This window comes from Galeopterus variegatus, unplaced genomic scaffold (assembly GCF_000696425.1).
Source record: "Galeopterus variegatus unplaced genomic scaffold, G_variegatus-3.0.2 Scaffold140, whole genome shotgun sequence".
In the NCBI taxonomy this organism is placed as follows: Eukaryota; Metazoa; Chordata; class Mammalia; order Dermoptera; family Cynocephalidae; genus Galeopterus; species Galeopterus variegatus.
Genome location: NW_007726251.1, coordinates 559,752 through 581,653, shown reverse-complemented (window position 1 = coordinate 581,653; position 21,902 = coordinate 559,752). Strand labels below are relative to the sequence as shown.

Below are 21,902 nucleotides of genomic sequence, written 5' to 3'. Positions count from 1 at the left end.
GCATCACTCCAACCTCTGCCTCTGTCCTCGTGTTGTCTCCTTTTAAGGACACCAGTTATTGGATTGAGGGGCCACCTCATCTAAACCAAAACAATTACATCTGCAAAGACCCTATTTCCAAACAAGGTCACATTCTGTGGTTCCAGGTGGACATGCATTTTGGAGGGACACATTTGACCCACTAGATCCACACATCCAAAAACACATCGATAGAGAGGCAGACAAGCAGGTTCACATGTGTCACACACACACTCATGCACACACACACTCATGCACACACACACTCATGCACGCACACACACACACACACTGTATAGACAAGAAACCAAGGTCCTGAGAGGACAGGAGAGTCGCTCAGTGTCAGAGCTGTCCCTTCCTCCTCTCTGGGCACTTAGTACTACATAGTTCACACACTTATCACAACCCTTGTCACGTGATGCTGTTTTTCCTTCTGGTTTTGTTGTTTTGTTTGAAGTGCTTAGATATGCATATGGTACAAAATTCAAAAACCAATAAAAAGAATATAGTGGAAAGTCAGTCTTCCTCACCCTGCTCCTGCTGCCACTTCACCGCCCCCCCAAAGGCAACCACTGCCAACATTTCTGCGGATCCTTCCAGAGAAAACCTCGCTCCAGTCAGGCACACGCACAGGAGGTAGCATTCTCCATGTGCTGTCTGCGTCTTGCTGTTTCCACTGGACAGTGCGTCTGTGACTTTAGATCTGGTTGTCTACCAACATCTTGCTCAGGGTCTCCCCCACCTGACTGTGTGCTCACTCAGGGCAGGGCCATATGTTATCGACCTTTCCTCCCCAGTTCCTAGCTTGGTACCAGCAGAGAGCAGGTGTTCAGACAAGGCTGGCTCTATCCAAACATCAACGCGTCATCAGCTGGTTGGGTCTGAGTGGGACTAGGGCTCAGCCTCCTGGCTGTAGAGCCTTGGTCAATCAGAGTCCATGCCAGCAGCAGCAAGAGGTGGGGTGGGATGGCACCCAGCAGCATTCTGCCCCCTTGCTCCTGCTGGTGGCACTTGTCTGCTGGCAGCCTTCATCCTGGCTCTAGCTGGGGCTGACTCCAGGACCCGAGCCTCTGCCATTGCTGAATCCCTGTGCTCCCCTCCCCTGCTCTCCCTCCCTGCCCACTCCAGACTCTTGCAGAGGAATGTCAGGAAAGAGGCTGGGGAGAGATCACACTGCCGGCATCCTAGCCCAGGGGGCCTCTGATGACAGCTGAGCAATGCCCAGTCTTGCTGGCTGAAGGCTTAGTCGGGACTTGTTACCACGGAGACGAGAATTATAGCAATAACTCAGGATCGAACTGGAGCCTGCAGCTTCGCCCAGTTGCAGTGCATGTATTTGCTCCACAGCACTCAGATATGAGATGTGCTACATTTGTTTTTTCTAAATGAAGACAGAAATGAATGCCTCAGTCTGAGATTTCACCATGTCCTTCATCAGGAGGCTTAGGGCAGAGACCCAAGGGGAGAGAGAGTGGGGCAGGGGCTGCCCAGCCCCTGGGAGACTGGAAGCCCAGGGAAATGTTAGCCAGCAGCTCCCTTGCCCATCTGTGGAAGGAGGGGCTTAGGTTAGAGGATTTGTAGGATCCACTCCAACCACAGCACTCTGGGTTCGAGACCACAGGGGCCATATGTGTCCCACCCCAACCCCACTACCAGTCTTTCCTTTCTTCAACCAACATTTGTAAAGTGCTCAGCCCTACCCAGCACAGCAGAGAAAATAATCGGTAAACACAGCCCTGGACTGTCATCAGGGAGCTTTCCCTTCACTGGGGGAGTTGGCCCTTTTGCTACATCGTCCCATTAATGAACTTCAAATGTTCTAGGGACCAATAAGGAAAGTCATGTTTGACTTTACTGAGCCATTGCTGTGTGCTAGGCAGTGTTCTAAATGTTTCATGTGAACTGGTTCACTTAATCATCACATCCACCCAATATGGTAGATGCTATTAACATCTCCATTTTACAGATAAGGAAACTGAGGCAAAAGGAGGTTAACAAACTTGCCCAAAGACATGGAGCTAGTAAACAGCAGCAGCAGGATTTGGACCCAGTAGGATTTGGACCCACATTTAAATGCTACACTGTCTGCCTCTCAAGATGCTCTGAGGCATGGGATGTGCAGGGGTGCTTGACCTGGCCTGGAGTACTTCCCTAAGGAAGCAAAAATTGAGCTGAGATTAACAAGTAGAAGGATGAGTCAACTAGGAGGCAGGAGAAACATTCCAGGCAAAGGGACTAGCCTATGCAAAGGCCCTGTGGCAGGAGGGAAGGTGGCATGCTCCAGGAACTGAGGAAAAGATGTAGGGGCTGGAGGTGAAAGTGATGGGAAATTCAGCAGTATGAAGCTGTCACACTAGGAAGGACCACACATGGCAGGCCTCGCTGGCCTGGTTGAGGAGAGTGACCTAGCTGATTCCGTCCTCATCCAGGAAACCTCCCTGGGCACTCCAGTGCCCCTCATCTGTGAGCCCTGCCACTGCGGCAGCCCTTCTCACACACCATGTGTCATAATGCCTCAGTCAAGGCCTTTCTCTCTCCCCTTCTAGAATGAGCTCAGTGAGGGCAGGGACACATCATGTTCTCTTTAGCACTGACTGCTGGGCAGAGAGCTCAGGAGAGAACAAGTGAGTGCTGCAGGAGTTGAGGGGAGGTGAGACCACGGAGGCCTGGGGGTGCTCCCGGAAGGCTGCCTGGAGGAAGCAGAGTTGAACTGGGCCTCAAAGGTGGAGCATTCTCATCAGGGAAGGATCAGGAGGTCCTCCACAAGGGCGAGGGCTGGAGGGAGCAGAGAAAGCCAAGGCCTTTGAGGGGCACTGAGCCTTCTTGCAGGAGATGGGCGAGGGAAGACTGGAGGAGCTTCTGGGGCCAAGAGGGTCTCCCCCGTCCGAGCCCCTGTCCCTGGAGCAGGCCAGGAGCCGAGAGCTCAGACGTCAGGAGGAGCGGGGAGTTGTGCAAAGGATCAGGCCTTGACCTCGGACCCCCACCCTGTCTCACCACTGCTAGCTGTGTCATCCTGCCCAGGCTATTCATCCACTTGGCTTCAGTGTCCTCGTTTGTAAAACGGGGACAGTCATCACCCCAACCGTGACAGGACTGTTGGAGGTCAGGTAAGATGATGACTCCAAACACACTTTGTAACCTGGAAGAAAGTGCACACCAGGGCCTCTGTCAGGCACTTCAGAGACAGCTCAGAGGCCACACCCATCTCAGGACCCCTCTCACCTTCACCCAGGAGGCTCTTGTTTCTCTTTTGTTCCCTTTCCCATAGGAGCCTAGGTTTAGACCACCGCCCCCCAAACCAACTAAAGGGGCTTCAGTGGTCACCATATCTCACTGATGATTGGGGATGGGGAGGAGAGAAAGGGGGTGCTGAGCAGGTGACAGGGCAGGCTAGCCCTGCTTGCCCTACTGAGAGCTGTGCTGGGGGGCCACTGAGCCCTCTTCCTGATCACTGCACCTGTATCTTGATGCTGTGGCCAGCACAGTAGCACAGCTGCCAGGAGAAGGCATTGACCTGGGAAGGGAGGGTGCCTCTGGCTTCCAGGCAGACCTCCGGAGGCTTGGTGGCCACCTTGGCCCAGATGGTGCAGGGTCAAGCCTTGATCTTCCCACGCCTGGTCCAGGAAGGCCCTGAGGGCGGGAGGTGGGGGAGAGGAGGTGGCGTCAGATTCAGGCCTTGAGTCTTCTTCCTGAGTAGGCAGCCTGTGCAGGAACCGCTGGGCTGCATGTCAGCGGGAGGGCCCAGACTTTCACCCTCTCCCATCGACAAGCTTGAGTGGGAGCTTGTCAACATGAGGGCGCTTGAGGAAGGGAAGAGAAGGATTTGATGGAGAAAGAAGAAGGAAGCTGATTCTATGTGTGCCTAGAAATATCAAGCCTTACTTTCAAAATATAATCTTTTTCGGGCTGGCCCATGGCTCACTCGGGAGAGTGCGGTGTTGATAACACCAAGGCCCTGGGTTCGGATCCCATATAGGGATGGCCGGTTTGCTCACTGGCTGAGTGTGGTGCTGACAACACCAAGTCAAGGGTTAAGATCCCCTTACCGGTCATTTTTTAAAAATGAAATAAAATAAAATAAAATAAAATATAATCTTTTTCTCATTACACACAATAATACATGTTCATATGAAATAGTTTTTCAAATTCAGAAAAAATTTTTAAAAGACAGTTGAAAGAACATGGTATAATTTTAGTTTTGTACTTTTTCTTTTTCTTTTTTTAATTTTAGAATCGAGATGATCTAGTTTAACAACATTATATCCTGCTGTTTTTACTTACTATTTTGTCTTTTTAGCACAAGCAGGGAGTCACCCCTCCTTCTCTCGGTGTCTGCCTGAGTCACTGCCCAGCTCCCAGGAGCCCGGCTGTCTAAGGTGTCTCCACAGCTGCCTCAGCCCCATCTGGGCATGATCATGGCTGCTCACCGATTCAGAGCAATGGGCAGGAGGGCATGGGCCCCTGGACTGAGCTGCAGGGTCTGGAGGGCAAGGAGTAGCATCCCCACAGGAATCCCAGAAGTGAGATGATTGCGGTGGGGAAGCTGGCACACTTGGCTTCCAGCCCGGGTCCAAGTGGCCACCTTCTCCCCCCATGGCATTCCAGCTCCCTCTGCCACCTGCAAGCTTTCCTTCCTTTTAGCTGACAGTCCATTAGATGTAGTGCAGATCTGGGAGGTGTCTTCCTGTACCCCAGACATATAGTCCTCCTGCAAGGGGCAAAGCTGTTCTCTCCCCAGTTGAGCCTCCAGAGACTGCGACGTGTAGTGGAGCCAGACACTTAGGTTCCAGTCCTGCCTGTCTTTCTCCAGCTTCATGACTTTAGGCCAGGTACTTAACCTCTTTGAGCCTCAGTTTCTCTACCTGTGAAATGGGGACACTTATTTGTACCTTAGATTGCCTGTGAGGATTAAACGATGTTCAGTGGGATAACCATAAGAAGGCACCATACCATGCCTGGCCCGTCACAGATGTCCAGACCCTCACCTTCCCATTTTATCTCCTGATGCCTTCTCATGGGCTGCTGCCACTGGAGCCGGGAGGATGGTCCCAGTATTCCCTGTCAGCGTTTTCTTTTCTCCATTTAACTTCTGTCTTGAGCCTATGGGCTTCATTCCCGTTTGTCAGAATCAGTGTTCTCTGCCTTAAGGTTGGCACACAACAAAGTAATTGGGGGGGCTGACTTTACAGCCCCCCTCAGCTCAGGCCCCAACTTGACTGTTACCAGCTCCCTGATCTGGACAAGTCAAACTCTCTGGGCCTCAGATTCCTTACTCATAAAACAAGATAATAATAGGACCTGCCTCTTCTTTGTACAGGAAACAAAAACCACTCTAAGAATTTTAAACAAAAACAGGACCTGAGACAAGGCATTCCATGCTTCCTAAATCACTGGCAGCGTTAGAATCTGAGTCTTCAGAACAGCAGAACTGGCCCACCAGACAAACCGCTCCTCACCCACAGTCAGGAAGGCCATTACTGCAGCCACTGAATTCATGTCCCCTCACCTGCAACCCAGGGATCAGAAAACCTCTTCAGAGTTTGCCACAATCCCTCCCACGCCCCCCTTCCTGGAAGCCAGAGGCTGGGCACTGAATCTGCTGCAGAGATTTCCTCTATGTGGCCTGTCAGCAGAACACAGCCCAAGCATCAGGAAACCTCCTCCTCCCTTCCGCCTCATAACTCTATCTCCAGTGCATCTTACTGTTGGGACCTAACCTGTGTCCAGCACCCCAGCTGCAAGGGAATGTTGGAAATGTAGTTTTTAGCTTTCCAGATTCTGTCACGTAGGAAGGCACACCAGTCAGAGGTGGGAATGAGTGCAGAGGGCCGTCAATCACAACCAACACGCAACCTCGTAGGCTTGTTAACCCAGACAACCCATTAACAGATGTGGCACAGTGCTTGGCACATGAAATTACTCCACAAATGCTTGCTGTTATGCTTATTATTGGGCCAGGGCACCAGTGAGCGCTGCCTGGCCCTGCTCTCAAGCCCTGGCAGAGAGAAGCTGCAGCAGAAATGCAGTGCTCCACGTGGTGCTGTCCACGGTGCTGGGCGTCCTGCTAGACCCAGCCGCTGGCTGCCTTATTACTTCCCAGCTTGCTTAATGGGCCTCGCAGCAAAGTGGAGCCCTAATCCATTCACCCCATGCTGAGGCCTCAAACGTGAAGTGGGGGCATTTTGGGGGCTTCAGAGGGAAGGCTGGTCTCAATCCTAGGAAAAAAATCGCAAAGGCAAGCGAGGGGCCAAGCCTGCTGCCACCAAAAGTGCTTTTGGTGAGCTGCCCAGCTGTGCCAGAGTGGGCACGGAGGTAGGAGGCACCGGGGGCACCTTTCATGTGATCTATGGGAGCCAGAGCCTCCTGACTCCAGTCCAGGAGCCAAGGGGGACGGCCGACCCCAGGCCAACCTCGCCCTGCCCTGGAGCGACTTCACCTACCAGAGCAGGCTGCCCAGGCCATGGGCACTGAACTCGGATGGCAGAGACTCCACATGGAAAGGGGACCTCAGGAGCAAGAGAGAGAAGGGGACTGAGGGACAGGCCAGGGGCTCGCCCAGCCTGCCCTTTGCAGGCTTCTCCCCCATGCTGTCTGCCCAGCTGTTCCACTTTGGAAAGAGCATTTCCTGGAGGGGCAAGCCAGCAAGCCTCTTCAGTGCCCACCTGGGGCTGCCTCTTGCAGGGCCCAGCCATCTTGGCCTTCAGGGAGACCCAGACCAGCCCCAGCCTGGTGCTTGGAAGCCCACACTTGCTCATTAAGAAGGAAGGTGGGTACTGGCTCTGCAGGAAGGCACAGGAGGGGCTCAGCTTGCACACAGGAGGAACTCAGGCTCCGAGGAAAAACTTCTGGACCTGAGGTACTGACAATGAAGGGCCATGGATAGGGACAACTCGGACCAGTAGGCCTTGGGCAGCAATGCCAGCAAACTCAGCAACACCTCCATGGAGGACAGGGGTAGCAGGTCGGTCATGAAAGGCAAAGCCCTCAAGTTGTGATTGGCTTCCTGGCTTCTGTCATATTCAGGGAAAGCAGTATATCTGTGCATGTGTATAGATAATGCTCGTGATTAAAAGGAGAGGAAGCTGGAGTCTGTATTCATAGCCCTGTGTATATGTACTAACGCCAAACAATGTTTTTATTTAACAGGTGTGTCCTGATAAATATGTTTTTTCTGGATTTTTGTAAATTATTTAAAGTGATGTAAAAAATATTTTTGGAAAATATTGTCATTCAATTTTGTAGGGCATTCCTAACAGTTTTCTGTGGTCTGCAAACAAGTTTTTGATTAGCAAACATTTGGTTCTTACCTTCATGGCCAATTCAAGAATACTCTGAGACAGGGCTTTTTGGGTGATTCCTGGCAAAAATGTCCAGTGGTACCTGCAGCTCAAGCCTGAAGAAGGCAGCAGTTGCCCTCCCCAAGAATCACTAACTTCCCAGAGGTGACTATAAGGAAGCTCCTGGGACAGCACTTTTTATACAAAGGACCCCCCTAGTCCCTAGAGGACAGAGCATGACTTCTAAAAACTGCAGTCCCAGCCTTTGATTGGAAAAATGTTTCAAATCACAATGGCCAATGCACAAACTGCCCAAGCTGTTCCCTGCTGCATGTGGAAACCCCAGTGAGGTCTTGGCGGTGGGTGCTCTGCAGCTCAGCTCTGAAGCCTGGAACATTTAATGTCTGATCTTGTTCATTCACTAGATGATTCTAACATCTAAATAGACCTCTTTTTATATGAGGGGGAAAAAATAGGAGAATAGCAAAGGCAACAATTAACATTTGTGGCACTCACAGTTTACAAAAAAGTCTCGACACACTATCTCCTTGAACCACCCCTCATACCCACCCTGGTGTAGTCAGGACAGACATAATGATATCTTTACTGTAGAAGAAAAAACTGAACAGCAGGAGGTTAAGTAGCAGCTAATAAGTAACAGAGCCAGGTTCACACCCAACCTCCTGATGTAAAGTGCATGCTCGCTCCATTCCATGCTATCACCTGGGGAGAGAGACTTGGTAACCGACAGTGTGCAGTGGGTAGGCAAAAATTCAGGACTCAGGTACTCTCTGTACACTATGCAAGTGTATACCAGTCACCCACGTTTTATTTCCTACCCCTGAGTGTAAGGGACTATGTCTCTGGGTAAAAGACCATCTGTCTTTCACTGAGGCTTACCACATGCTGGTCATTGTGGGAGAACCATGGAAAGTTTTTTTTTTTTTTAATGGCCCCTGTCACCAAAGATCCCACAAGTTTGTTGAGGAACTGGCTGCTCATGTGCATGGAGGAATAAGACGATAGTGCCAGGTGGTGGTGGCAATGCCATCTGTATAAAGAGGGTGAGGGCAAGGTGCAGACTAGGCTGGTCATCGGAAAGAAGGTTCCAAGGATAGGATATGAGCTGGACCCAAGGGCTGCAAATGCTGATGAGACCAGGGCTGGCCCGTGGCTCACTCGGGAGAGTGTGGTGCTGATAACACCAAGGCCATGGGTTCAGATCCTACATAGGGATGGCCGGTTAGCTCACTGGGTGAGCGTGGTGCTGACAACACCAAGCCAAGGGTTAAGATCCCCTTACCGGTCATCTTTAAAAAAAAAAAAAAAATGCTGATGAGACCAAGGCCCCCGCCGAGCCCAGAATGAAGTGGCTCAAGCTCTGCAGGGTGGGGCAAGCAGCTCTGAGACACATGGCAGCGGTAGGGGGTGAGGAGGCAGGTCAGAGGGCAAGCTTGGTGTCCATGAAGAAGTGGCCAGGCCAGTGGCCTCTGGATAATGGGAAAATGCCAGATCTTGGAGATTCCAGTGAAGAGGTGGTGTGGACCTCTGTAGTCCTTCAGCCAACTCTCCACACTCTCAGAACTAGCAGGGAGGGGGAGGAGGATGGAAGGACCAGCCTCAGGAGCTGCCCCACAGGGACATGATTTAAAGGGCACTGAGTTACTGTTGTTTATCACCATCCTCTCTCATTTAGGGGGATCAGAAAACGTTTTGAGTCTTCAAGAACTGCTTATCTAGATGTAAATAACCCTGGAAGTCTTAAGCTGGTGGTGCTCTGTCTCGGCCGTGCACAAGAATTGACTGCAGATTCTTATTCCTAACGTCTGGGTGCAGCGTGAGTATCTGGATCTACTAAACACCTTCCAGGTGATTCCGGTGACACTGCCCCTCCAGGCTGAAGTCACTGAGAGCATTCGGATGGGGAGCCTTTAGCCCGGTTTTCATCCCCAATCCACCACTTTCCTCAGTGAAGTTGGGCAAACCATCCTTTCTCGTGAAGATATGAGGAGACTGAGGACAAGAGGACAATTTAGAGCCAGGAAGGACTTACTGATACTTAGGGGAAGATTCGTGGTCAGCTGATATGGTGGGTGGGGAAGGACATGAACCAGAACCCCTCATTCTTGTAACCCCTCAACCTCTCCTCCCCCTCCGCCAAAGAGTACCTGCCCTCCTAGTAGTGAGAGTGAACCTAAGCCACCGAGCTGACCTCTGCAAAGGGGTGGCAGGGACAGGGGAGGAGGCCCAGAGAAGAAGGGGACATGGAAGGGGGCACCCGTGGCCGCGAACTCCAGTTCGTTAGTTTAAGTCTGAAACCTCGGGAGATTTCTGGTTAACAAAAAGGTGATGAGTTATTGAAGAGACTGAGAAGGGCAGATGGCAAGGAGGGCAGGACAGGGGCTGTGGCTGTGTGCACTCTGGGGGTGAGCCTAGTACCCAGGGGTCCTTGTGAGGATTAAATGAACTAGTACTTAAATGGGAAATATTCAGCCCATAGTAAGTACTCAGTAAATGTTAGCTATTAATAAAATCAGCCTCTCCCTAGGGTCTCCTGGACCATCCTAATTCTGGGGTCGTACCTGAGACTTGGGTTCCCCACACAGAGGGCTTGACCTTGACTTGTCCAGCTCATCTGGAAGGAAAAGCCAGGTGCAGAGTGCTGGCCTAGCAAGTCAGGACAGCAGTAGGTGACCCCAGGCTAGTTCTGCAAGCCTGGTAGTGAGCAGTGGGATGGAGAGTCAGAAAGACAAAGCTGGTTCTTCTCAAACCCTTTGCCCAGTTGCCAAGGAAAACTTTGCCCAGGCCTCAAACTGCTGAGCCTCTGCCGTTTGGCAGGGGAAACCAAGACATCTGAGTAATGAGTAATGAGACAGGACAAAGGCCACACACTCTGCCATCAGACAAGACGTGCAGCTGGGGAGGGGACCTGAGAATCCCGACCCACCAGCCAGCATTCACAACCCCTCCACTGCCCCTGCTTGGCCCCAAAGCAAGGCTGACATTTGCTTTGCACTCACAGCAAGAACAGAGGCACTGGCTGCCGACCGGCTGCAGTTTGGGGGTAGTGGATGGTCCTTCCAACCTTGCATCTCTCCTCTTGCCTGTCCCAGAACAGAGTAGGTGGAAGGAGCCTAGGGATGGTCCAGTCTGGGTCCCTCACCACCATCTCACAAGTAGCCAATGACAGTGATGACGGCACTGGCTGGTATTGAGCACTTACATTGTCAATCGTTGTGCGAAGGGCTTTATGTGAATTGTTACCTCGTCTCCACAATAACCCCATGAGGCAGTACTACTATTATCTCCACTGTCCAGGGAGTCAGGTCACTGTCCACGGCCGCACAGCTAGCAAAGGTGGATCTGGGATTTAAGTCCAGACAGTCTGGCTCCAGAGAGCCTGATTCTCCCTGCTACCCCAAACAGCCTGTCTGTGTCCCCTGCTGTGACACTGATGACCAAAGAGATGATTCCCTGATGCCCCCTGACCCAAGCCAGGTTAGTGCTCCTGTGTGTGTCCTTTAGCACCCTTGGGTTTCAAGCTTCATTCTTTCTAGTCCTGATGCTTTCTGCTTCTCTCCTTCACACTCAAGAGCTAGCACTCCCTCCTGAAACAAGGAAGGTCCAGGGATGGCGAAGGGGTGTGGAGAAAAGGCTTGGTGCTGCTCTAGGTTTCCATGACAACAGCCTCCTTGTTACTGCCTCTGCCTGCGGCCTGAGAAGGCCAAGGAGGGGGTGAGCTGGGAGGGGGGAGGATCTCCTCTTCTCTCTTTTCCTCCCTCACCTGCCCTGCAGGCTGGGCAGCCGGGTTAAGCTGGATGCCTGCACCTGACCAGCCTGCTGGGTGGAATTCCCAGCTTAGAGGCTGGGTCCTTGTAGCTGGGGTCCTCCCTGGCAGTACGGTAGCCTGAGCCAGGCCTCCAAACAGCAACCTTCTCCCCAAATCCCAAAGGCTATGAACTCCCTGAAGAGGACCTCATGTTTGTACTTCCAGGGTCTACCCAGAGCCTGGCAAGAGTAGATACTCAGCGAATTCTTGTTGAATGAATGAATGAGTGAACGAACCAGTGATCCATCCTGCATTTTAGCCACGACTATTCACTTTCACTTTCCCAGAACCCTATTCTCAGTGTCCCTCTGGGTCTTTGCCAATATGACTCCCTCTGTCCTCACCTCCCCCCCGCACAGTGCTACCTCCCACACCTCTTTCACATCTCAGCTTTGAGGTCACTTCGTTCTGTTCAAAAGACACCATCAAGAAAATAAAAAGACAAGCAATAGGCTGGGAGAAACTATCTGCAAAACACACATCTGATAAAGGACATGCATCTGAGCCTAAAATGAGGAAAGGGGCCCTGTGGGATGATGCTACCGGTGAGGGGGGTCCTGGGTCCCTAAGTGTTGTGGTCTCTCCACTGCGTTTGTTCTTTTACAGCATCCCCGGGGCTGAGTGGAGACTCCAGGCCTGACTTAACCTTCCCTGGAGAACTGACTCAGGTAGGAAGTCTCCCTGGGACCTTTAGACCTGCAGGTTCCCTCCCACACCTTGTACCACCGGCCTCCCTAGCGCGGGCTCCCCCAGTGTCCACCAGCAGCACCGCAGCTTCCTGCACAGCTGCCCTAGAGCCTGAGGCAGCTCGGATGCCTGCTCCACCCACCAGGAGACCCTGGAGGTGCCACTGCAGTCCTCTGATGCTCCAGCAGAAGGCTGACTGTCAAAGTGTGCTGTGTTCAGTGTAAACTATTATAAGTTGACATCTGTCTAAACATGTCAGCGAATGTGTTCATCAGGGAGCTGGGGTGGAGATGATGAACCCATGGGCAGCCTGGGCAGAGCGAGAGGAAGCAGGAAGTAGGGAAACATAGAAAGATAGGCAGGAGACCCCCTGTTCTTGTTAGACCCTAACCCGGAGGTTGGGAGTGTGAAAAGTTTCTGTGTTCTCCTTCCTTGGCCAGGACTGATCGCATTATGCTCTCTAGCTCTGTTTTTGTGAGCGAGCACGTGGGGCCCTGGGCTCACAGGCCACTCCCATCTCCTGCACTCCAGCCCTTTACCTTCATTCCCTTCTCCATCCCCATCTCCCACCCCTCCCCGGCTCCTGAAACCATTCCACTGTGCCCCCTGGAACTCCACGTCCACTTTTCATTTTACAGATACTTATGCGACACTTCCTGTGTTCCAGGCGTTGTTCCACATGATTGACAAATCTTAACTCACTCACTCCTCTTAACAGCCCTGTGAAGTGGGTTCTAATGGCTGCTGCTTCTGCATTTTACAGAGGAGTGAAGCAAGGCAGGGAGAGCTTAAGTACCTTGCCCAAGGTCGCCCAGCGAATAAGTACTGGAGCTGGGCTCAGTGTCACAGAGCCCATGATGCCCAGAAACGCCCCAGCTCCTCTGCGCCTGCTCACTGAGAACTGAAACGTGACAGCCCCGGACCGCTTCCCTTCCCAGCCTCTCAGAGAGCGGGTTCTGCTTCTCCCTCCACACCGCTGGCCTGGGGATGGAGAGATGTCTTTCTTGCTCCTCTTTGCAACCTCCACATTCTTCCTCCCTCTGCCACTAAAGCCCCATCCTGGACCTGTGGGTGTCACCCTAGACATCCCGCTGCTCCTCTCTGACACAGTCATCAAGGACTCCCCCAGGCCACTCCTCCTCCGTCCTAGAAGAGTTTAGTTCCTGCCTCACTGTCCCTCCAGTGCCATTTCCGTCTTCATTCTTGCTGATCCACATATCCACAAAGATGATCCTTCCAACACTCTGGCCTCGCAGTTCCTTGACCTCCCTACTCAGCCACTCACTCCCAGAGTCATGGCCTAGACCTTATCACTACCAACAACTGCAACCTCTCTCTAATCTCAGTGACAAACCTCCCACTTGCCGACTGCCACTCCAGTCACACCCTCTGGTACTCAACAGTTCCCTGTCCCACTTGGAACTCCAACACCTCTCACTGTCCTCGCCCGTCTTATGTCTACCCGGTGCAAACTCCATGGGCAACCATTAAAATTACCCCCTTGCACACACCGCAGCCCTCTTGCCTCATGTTCATTCTCGCTTGGGAAAACCTCTACCCCAGTGAAAAGTTCCGCCGCACCTGCAACCGCACAGATGGCTATAGCACGAGTCTGCCTGCCGTCACTGTAAATTCAGGACCATGAACTTCAGTGAGCCTCAGTGCTGCCTGGCAGCCCCATTACATTCCCCCTAACCCACTCACTCTTTCACTCCCCTGGACTTCTATTTCTACCTTTTTTCCTGTCCTCAAACATCCAGCATCTGCCACCATCACCATCTCACATTCAGCCAAGACCTTGTTCCCGCTTTTACTGAGGACGTAGAAGCAGTGAGGGCAGAACGTCCCGGAGCTCTCGCCACCACACCTGCCGACCCGCCGGCCCCTGTGCACGTGCGCTGCCTTCCCTCCCGCTCCAGGAGCCAGCCATCCGGCTCTCAGCAGAGGCAGCGTCTCCACTTGGGCGCTAGTTCCCAGTCCCTCCTGCTGTCTAACGTTGCTCCAGCAATGCCACCCTCTCTCCTCCATCGCCAGGTGTTTTCTCTACTGGACCATCACCATCAGCAGACAGTGTGCTGTTTCTCCCATTCCAACCACGTCCACCTCTAGTTGCCCTTCCAAAGAGTTCTTTGTGCCCTCCGGCTCCAATCCCTCTCCTGTCATTCTCTCTTGAACCTTTTCCAATCTGGCCACCAATAACCCATCCGTTGCCTCAACCATGGCTCATTCTCAGTTGTCGTCTGACTTTACCACATCAACACAACTGGTTCCTCCCTTCTAGAAACGTTTCTGTTGTTCGGCTTCCAGGACACTACCCTATTCTGCTTTTCCCTTCCTCACTGGCTGCTCCTCCTTGTCCCTTTTCTGTTTCCTCCCAACCTCTATACACTGGAGTGCCCACAGCTCACTCCGTGAACCTCTCTCTTCTCTCTCAATCCAGTCCTTTGCCTCTGAGAGTCATCTACATGCTGGTGACTTTGTGTCTCATTTATGTCTGAGTATCTCCTCTGACCTGCAGACTTGCATGTCCAACTGCTTGACATCTCCACTTGGCGTGTCCAGAACTGAGCTCCTGATCACCCCCACCGCCACTCTGCACTTTCCACCCAGCACTTCCTGTCCTCGCCACCCAATAACAGCAACTCCATTTTCCTAGTGGCTCAGACCAAAAGCCTTAGAACTCCTCTCATTCATTCACATTCCCCATCCAATCCGTTAGCAACTCTTTTTGGCTCCATGTTCAAAATATTTCCAATATCTGACCACTTCTCACTACCTCAACTGCTCCTAGCCCGGTCCAGGCTTCCAGGACCTCTGCTGGATCCTAACGGACCTCTCTTTCTGCTTCTCTGCTTGTTCGTGCCACCCACCCCATCTATTCTCAATGCATGGATCTATGTGATCTGTTTAAAATGCAGATCATTTCACATCACTCCTTGGCTCAACCCCCCTACCCCATGCCCTTCACTCCTCTGACCAGCCACACCGGCCTGTCTGCTGTCCCTCAACCCTGGGGCAAGCCTGCACCCCAAGGCCTGTTTCTCTGCCTGAAGTGCCCTTTCCCCATAACTATATGGTTTGCTCCCTCTCTTCAAGTCCTTGCTCAAATGTCACCCTCTCAGGGAGGCCTTCCCTAACCACCCTCTTTACAACTCTAACTTGACCCTCCTCCCCGCACTTTTCCTCCCACTGGAATCCTACAAAGGAGGGATTTTTATCTTGTCCACTGATGTATTACTAGCATCAGTCTGGCACAAAGCAGTTGCTCACCAAATATTTGAATGAATGAGTGAATGAGTGAGTGAGTCTACTTTTCTTGAATGAGAGTGAAGAGTTTCTAGGGTGAGGTGAGGTCTGGAGCCAAAATGAATGATCTTCTCACATCCGAACAACCTTGCAGATAAGTTCAAGCAGCTACCAGTTGCCTCCAGTCTTCAATGGCTCTTTGCACACTTATCCATGCCTGCAGAAGCCAGTGACCGTGCATTTGAATCTAGCTAAAATGCTTGGCTCACTGATTTGGCTCAGGTCCTTGGGCAGGTGCTGATCTCCCTGGTTCAAATGTAAGGTAGGACAGGGAGGTTTACAGAGTCACTGCTACGTGCCAGGCACTCCACATCCTTAGGAGCTGTGGCCTTTCCCTGGAACTGGATTGGAGACTCGAAAAATGTAGAGATGATCCCCAGTGAGCCCCATCCTCACGGGCATCCTGTGAACACAGCGGTTCTTTTCTTCCAAACTGCACATTTATACTCTGAGGTCTGACCCACCTTTGTGAGATTTGTTAATTTGTAAACAAGAAAAGCTTCACGAGGTAGAAATAGGAAGACCCATCTGGATGTGCATTTTACAACTCTTTTTAAAGAGATCAGGTGATACAAAATGAGAACGCTCCCAGGGAATCTGAGCTGCCCTGTCGTCACTGCCCGGGTTTGAGGCAGCTCTCCCCTGCAGGACAGGGCTATGTACCATCACGTGGGCTGATCCTCCCGCCTTGACCAAACAGTTACAAGCCTGGCCAGAGCACCCAGGGCAAGTTCTCCCAGCTCCCCGGCAGGCTTCTGTGTCTTGCAAAGTGAGGGGGAGTCTTCCTGTCTGATTTGGAGACCCCTTTGTTCACCAGGAAGCCTCCCACGATGACCGCCTCACCGGACGACATGAGTGTGGTGGGAAAGTTCCACAACATGACTGCTGAGGACTGTTTCCAATCTCGGAACACTGTCCTCCAGGGGCAGCCCTTTGGGGGTGTCCCCACCGTGCTGTTCCTCAACATCATCCTGTGGGTGGTGAGTGCTGGGCACTGTGGGGAACAGACAATGAGGTCTCAGCCAGGGTGGACGGTTGAACTTTCACCAGTGATGCGATGGGGCACCAGTTGTCTGAGCCGATGCCAGCCACAGTGATGCTAACTCCCCGTGTGTCAGTCCTGCTCAGGGCGGCCCGGGTGGGTGGGCCTCTGGGAACAGGCAGAATTCCTGGGATTCTCTTCCATGCACCATTCTCCAAAGGCCCACCTGGCTGGCACCCTTGGGCCTCCTTTCCCTTTCCCCTTGCTGAAGTCTGCAAGAGGCATTCTTGTCCCATGGTTCTAAATGTGCCTCTGGCTCCTTCATTCAACAAACTCTAAATATCCACTCTGTGCAAGGAAGCTGTGGGCACGGGGAAGCCAGAGTTGAAACGGAAGGCCCCTCCTACAACAGAGCTTACCTTGTAGTCGGGGAGCTCCCTGGGGACCTCAGGGACAGGGTGTCCCCCATGGGAATGCCTGGGCCAGCCAAAGGGAAGGCATCATGAGTTCTGTCCCACATTGCTCTCCCTGGCCCGTAGCTTGTCCTTGTGGTTTACTCCTTCCTCCGGAAAGCTGCGTGGGACTACGGGCGCCTGGCTCTGCTGATCCACAATGACAGGTGAGGAAGGGCGGGGGTCAGGATGGGTGGGATGTTTGCTCCTTTGCAGGGAATGTGCTGCCCTGACCAGGATGCGGCTCTGCCCAGTGCCCAAGCTACAGCACGCATCTCATCAGCAGGTGGCATCTCATCACCATCCCTTGCCCTGTTCTGCCTCTTCCTACAGCAGGGGGACCTACAGCATAGCCATCTCTGCACAAGGCTGCTTTTTTCTCTGGTCTCAGACTTTCTGGGTCCCATGGCTGGACTCCCAAAGTGCATTGTGCACCTGGCAGCAGGGGTGATTGCTGTGTGTACCCAGAGCTGTGTGTTCAGCACAGGAGCTGAGGCATGCTTGCTGCTGGGCACAGTGGGCAGCAGCCCTCAGCCCAGGGAGGGGGAGGGAGCAAGGCAGGCATCTGAGGCCCTTTCTCTCCTTTTCTGTCTCCCACCACCTCTCCTGGCTGGCAGCCTGACCTCGCTGATCTATGGTGAGCAGAGTGAGAAGACATCTCCCTCGGAGATTTCGTTGGAGATGGAGCGCAGGGACAAGGTGAGTGCTGGGAGCTGTCTGGGCCCAGGGGGAGTCCTGGCCCTGGGCAGGCCATCAAGGTGTGCACAAGAAGGATTAGGGCTCCAATGCAGAGGCTTTGCAGCCAGCCAGACTCAATCGCCTCCAGCACTGTGACCTTGGCAAATTCCTCAGCCTCCCCAAGACTCAGTTCCCCAACTGAAAGATGAAGATATTAACCATACCTGCCTCCTAGCGTGCAAAGTATATGTTAGCCAATTCTAATATCTTAGAGAGATTTTTAAAATTAATTTTTCTTCCCAAATCTCCCAGCCCCAATCCTGTCCTCCTCCCCACCCCCTCACTCTGAGCCAAGGACTCACCTCCTATTTCCCATAGAAGATTCAAGTCTTCAGGCAGCGATTCCCTCAAGCTCCTACTTCCCAACCCCGCCCGGGGGAGCCCAGTCTCCTGCTCCCACCTCTGGCCTCCACCTGGACTTATTCTTTCACCCCCCGGGCTGTGCAGCTCCTGCTGAACGCCAGCCAGTGGTCTGGAACCGGGGACTGGACAGTGAACACAATGGACCAAGTCCTGCCTCGTGGCACTTTCCTCCGGGGTAGGGTGACAACCAGATAGATGCAGATAGAACGGTGACCAGTACAAAATGGATAAAAAGGGCAAGGAAGGCACTCGACAGCGATGGCAGGAGCTGTGTCATTGTCATCACTGACAGTGGGGGATGCTCTTGGACAGAGGGGGACATGTGAACAGGACCTGAACACAGTGAGAGAGGAAACTCCTTTGCCCCACGATGGTCCCCATGACTGCCTGTTCCCCCACCCATCAAAGTGGTCGGTGTTTGTTGTCCCCATTTCCTCACCTGCCACTCCCTCCACAGTTGGCTGAAATGTGGCATCCACCCTGTCACTCCACCTGGACAGCCCCCGGGTCATCAGTGGCCCCTGCCACTAAATCCAGCGGTCTGTCCTCAATTCTCATCTCACCTGATCTCTCAGGAACAACCGACCCTGTCCACCGTCCTTCCTGCTTCTGGGTTTCCTTCTGCCTCTCTGCCTGCTCCTCCTCTGTCCCCATGCAGGCTCCTCCCCCACTCCTGGAGACCCCCAGCTGATCCCACACCCTCCTCCCCGCCCACTCTCCCCCTCTCTCTCCTGGGCAGTTCGTGCACACCCACTACTTCATTTGCCATTTCTACACTAAATTCTACCTCCCTTGAACCTTTCTCTGGGCTCCAGTCCCATCTGTCCAGTGGCCTTCAAATACCTCCACATGGATGTTGTAAAGACATTTCAGACTCAGTGTATCCAAAACATTCCATGGTATCTGTCCACCCCCACCTGTTCCTAGGGTCTCAGGCCCTTCCCACCGTTCCCCCCTCTCCCTCCTGCATAGGCCCCTGAGCACGGCCAATTCATTACCAAGTTGTGCTGTTTTTACCTTCCTGGTTCTCTCTCCACTTCTCCCACCATCCCTAATCCAGGCCTCCATCAGCCTCTTGCCTGGATGACTGCAGTGGCTCTCACCGATCTCTCTATGTGTACACTTGCCCCCCAATCCATTTTCCTCCTGCATCCAGAGTGATCTCCCGAATGGGGACACATATTCCCCTGCACGAACCTTCAATGTCTTCCTGGTGCTTTTGAATAAACTGCAGATGCCTCGCCGAGGCCTGGTGGTTTGGCCTTTTTCCCTCCTGTGCAACCTGCCTCTCTCCTCCATCTCCCCATGCCCAGCCACACTGGTCAACTTTTAGATCCTCAGCAGGGCCACTTCCTTCCCTCCACTGGGTCTTTCCCCTACTCTTCCCTCTCGGCCTTCCCCAGTGGCCTTTCTCAAGTCACCCACCATTTGTGCAGATTTCAGCTCAAGCACCACTTCCCCAGGGAGCCCTGACCACCCACCTGCCACCTGACTCCAGATCTTTTGTTAGACACTCATGGAACGTGCGTTCCTTCCCTTCAACGTTCTCAGTTCTGTCTCTAACAATCCCTCATCTGTATGACCGGTCTAGTCTGCTTCCCCCAGCGAGTGGAGGCGCTGAGCTTGGTCTTTAGCATCTGATACATACTCGTTGGATGCAATAAGTAAGGGGAACCATATTCCTCCCATCTCTTGGAGGGTCCTTTAATTGCCAGTATCTGCCCCGTACAAAGAGTGAAGCCTCAGATGAGTTACTTAATCTCCTGGAGGCTTCCTTGGTAGAATGAGGACGGTAACACCTACTCTGCAAGGTGGTTTTCAGGTTTATTTAGAAATATCACTTTTTTTTTGTCCTTTTTGAGACTGGCCGCACCGTGCTCAGCCAGTGAGCGCTGTGAGCGCACCGGTCATCCCTATATAGGATCCGAACCCGTGGCGGGAGCGCTGCTGCACTCCCAGCACCGCACTCTCCCGAGTGCGCCACGGGCTCGGCCCTAGAAATATCACTTTTTTTTTGTCCTTTTTGAGACTGGCCGCACCGTGCTCAGCCAGTGAGCGCTGTGAGCGCACCGGTCATCCCTATATAGGATCCGAACCCGTGGCGGGAGCGCTGCTGCACTCCCAGCACCGCACTCTCCCGAGTGCGCCACGGGCTCGGCCCTAGAAATATCACTTTTTAGAAACATTGTTTTTCCTTTTTATAATGACCACAAGATCATTTTATTTTTAAAAATCTGGGAAGGTAAGTCATTATGGAGCAGTGAAGAGGTCAAACCCAAGGGTGGACATGAAATTAACCAAGGAGGGCGACTGTGGCAAGGAGCCCCTATAGTGGTCCAGCCAGGGTGGTGAGGCCCCCACAGTGTCCTGAGCAAGCCGGGGCAGGTGTCATCACCCCCACAAGGCCAGGCTGGGGAGATTGGGGGACCGAGATGGGCCCAATGGACTGACTGATGACACTCGGTCTCGCTGGCTGAGCTGGCTCCTGGGAACTCGTGGCTGTTTCCTGCAGGGGCAGGAAGAAAAGGTCAGGGAGTGTCTGCCTCTCATGCTGCTGTTCAGCTGCTGAGTTTGCTGAAAGGTTTAAGCCTTCCGAGCTACAGCGTACACACAGGAGAATGTGTGTGTGTGTGTGCGCGCACACACAGGCGTGCACACACATTCACATGCAAGAGAGAGAGAGTGACGGATCCACACAGGCCCCCACCCCTATGCAATTTCCATGAGCGCATTGGCCTTGCTTCCCCTCATGACCTCTGTCCTTCCATGGATGACCTGTCCTGTTCCTGTACGTATACATGCCAGTGTGTGGAGACGCCTGTGCACCTGTCATGGAAGGGGCGAAATACATTCCTAGGAAGGTGTGTCCTCAACTGTGCATAACCATGAGGGGCCACCATATAACCTACTTGCTCCCTTAATAGACCTCACCCCAAGGTTAATAGATTTCCCCAAGGTGGGCATGGGCACTGGAGAAAGACTCTGCAAGCAGGAAGGGGTGGCTGGACCTCTCAGCCCAGCTCTTGTCCAGCAAGTCACCACTCCCTAGGGAGGTTCCCACTCATTGCTGCCAGCACTGTGCTGTCCCTGTCATTGCTCTGACTCAGACCTGCCATCTGCCCTTACTTTAGCTCCCAGGACACAGCTGGGGAAATGGTGTCCTGCAGTGGACACCCGCATGATGGGCCATTTTCACCATCAATCTGACACAGGGAAGGGGACTCAGAAGGTGGGCCATATGTTGAAGGAAGCATTCCTCCTGTTTCTGTTTTGCCTGCCTTATTGCTTTCATTTGGGAAATACCCCTCCCCTGATCCAGGTGCTCCCACTGTCAATCAAGTGTGCCTGCCTGGTTCATGGAAGTGCACATGAGCTGGCCAAGAGCTGCAACCTTGTCCGAGATTTTGCTACACCCTCTGGAACCCCAGAAGGAAGCGTGCACCAGGGCAAATCCACCAGCTCCCAGCCCACCCTCATGCACACCCTTCCCAAGCTGATCCCCAACTAGGCCCCCCACCTCCCCATGGCTGAGATCGCTTTTCCCCACCACCCAGAATCTCCAGACAACTAGACCCCAAGAGAAAGGCATCTTCCACAGGACAAGACCCTCAGATGCAGGAGAAGAAACCCAGCTCAAACTAGTTTTATCTCAAAAGGATAATCTGTGGCTCAAATGTGGGGAGATTCAAGAAAAGCAGCTGCTTCAGGCACAGCTAAATCCCGGAAGTCCAGCAATGCCACCAGCACCCCCTCTCTGGTCCATTCTCCTCTTAGCTGTTTTTTTTTTTCTCAAACTCTTTATTTGTGGCATCAAAGATGGCACCAAGACATTCCAGACTTCATGGTGTTTGCCCAAGTGCAGGAGCTCCAAGGGAGAGAGACACCATGTCAGTCCCCTTGAGAGAATTTTAATCGGCCCCACTTGGGTCATGTTCCCATTGGCCAACTGGTCACTGGAGGCAGACCCCTACTTGAAGGACAGCTCACAGGGCCACATGCATCTGGGAAGGGGCATTTCCCAGAAGGAAGCAACAGATGTCCACCCCAGAAGGAGTCCTTTCTCCCCTCCAGTCCAAGGCCCACTTTGTTAGCCCCAGTTCCTGTAACGGGATGGCAGGAATGTCCACTCACTTTGTGGAGACGTTTCCTTCAGCAGTCACCACTGGTTCCAGGCCAAGCCTTCAGGCTTTTTCCTGGGAAAGAGGCCCCTTCCAGACACCTCCACAGCTGCCTCGGATGACCCACGGGCC

The 21,902-nt window shown here is 52.9% G+C and overlaps 1 protein-coding gene across 1 annotated transcript in view; it reads left to right on the top strand.

The window, feature by feature from the left end:
* TMEM63C (transmembrane protein 63C) overlaps positions 1-21,902 on the top strand; it is a 50,951-nt gene that overhangs the window by 5,957 nt on the left and 23,092 nt on the right. Inside the window, exons 2-6 of the mRNA XM_008590445.1 lie at positions 8,992-9,132; positions 11,731-11,792; positions 15,935-16,097; positions 16,639-16,718; positions 17,169-17,250. Of these exons, the coding sequence (XP_008588667.1) occupies positions 15,948-16,097; positions 16,639-16,718; positions 17,169-17,250 (312 nt within the window). The 5' untranslated portion in view covers positions 8,992-9,132; positions 11,731-11,792; positions 15,935-15,947. The remainder of the gene's footprint in view (positions 1-8,991; positions 9,133-11,730; positions 11,793-15,934; positions 16,098-16,638; positions 16,719-17,168; positions 17,251-21,902) is intronic.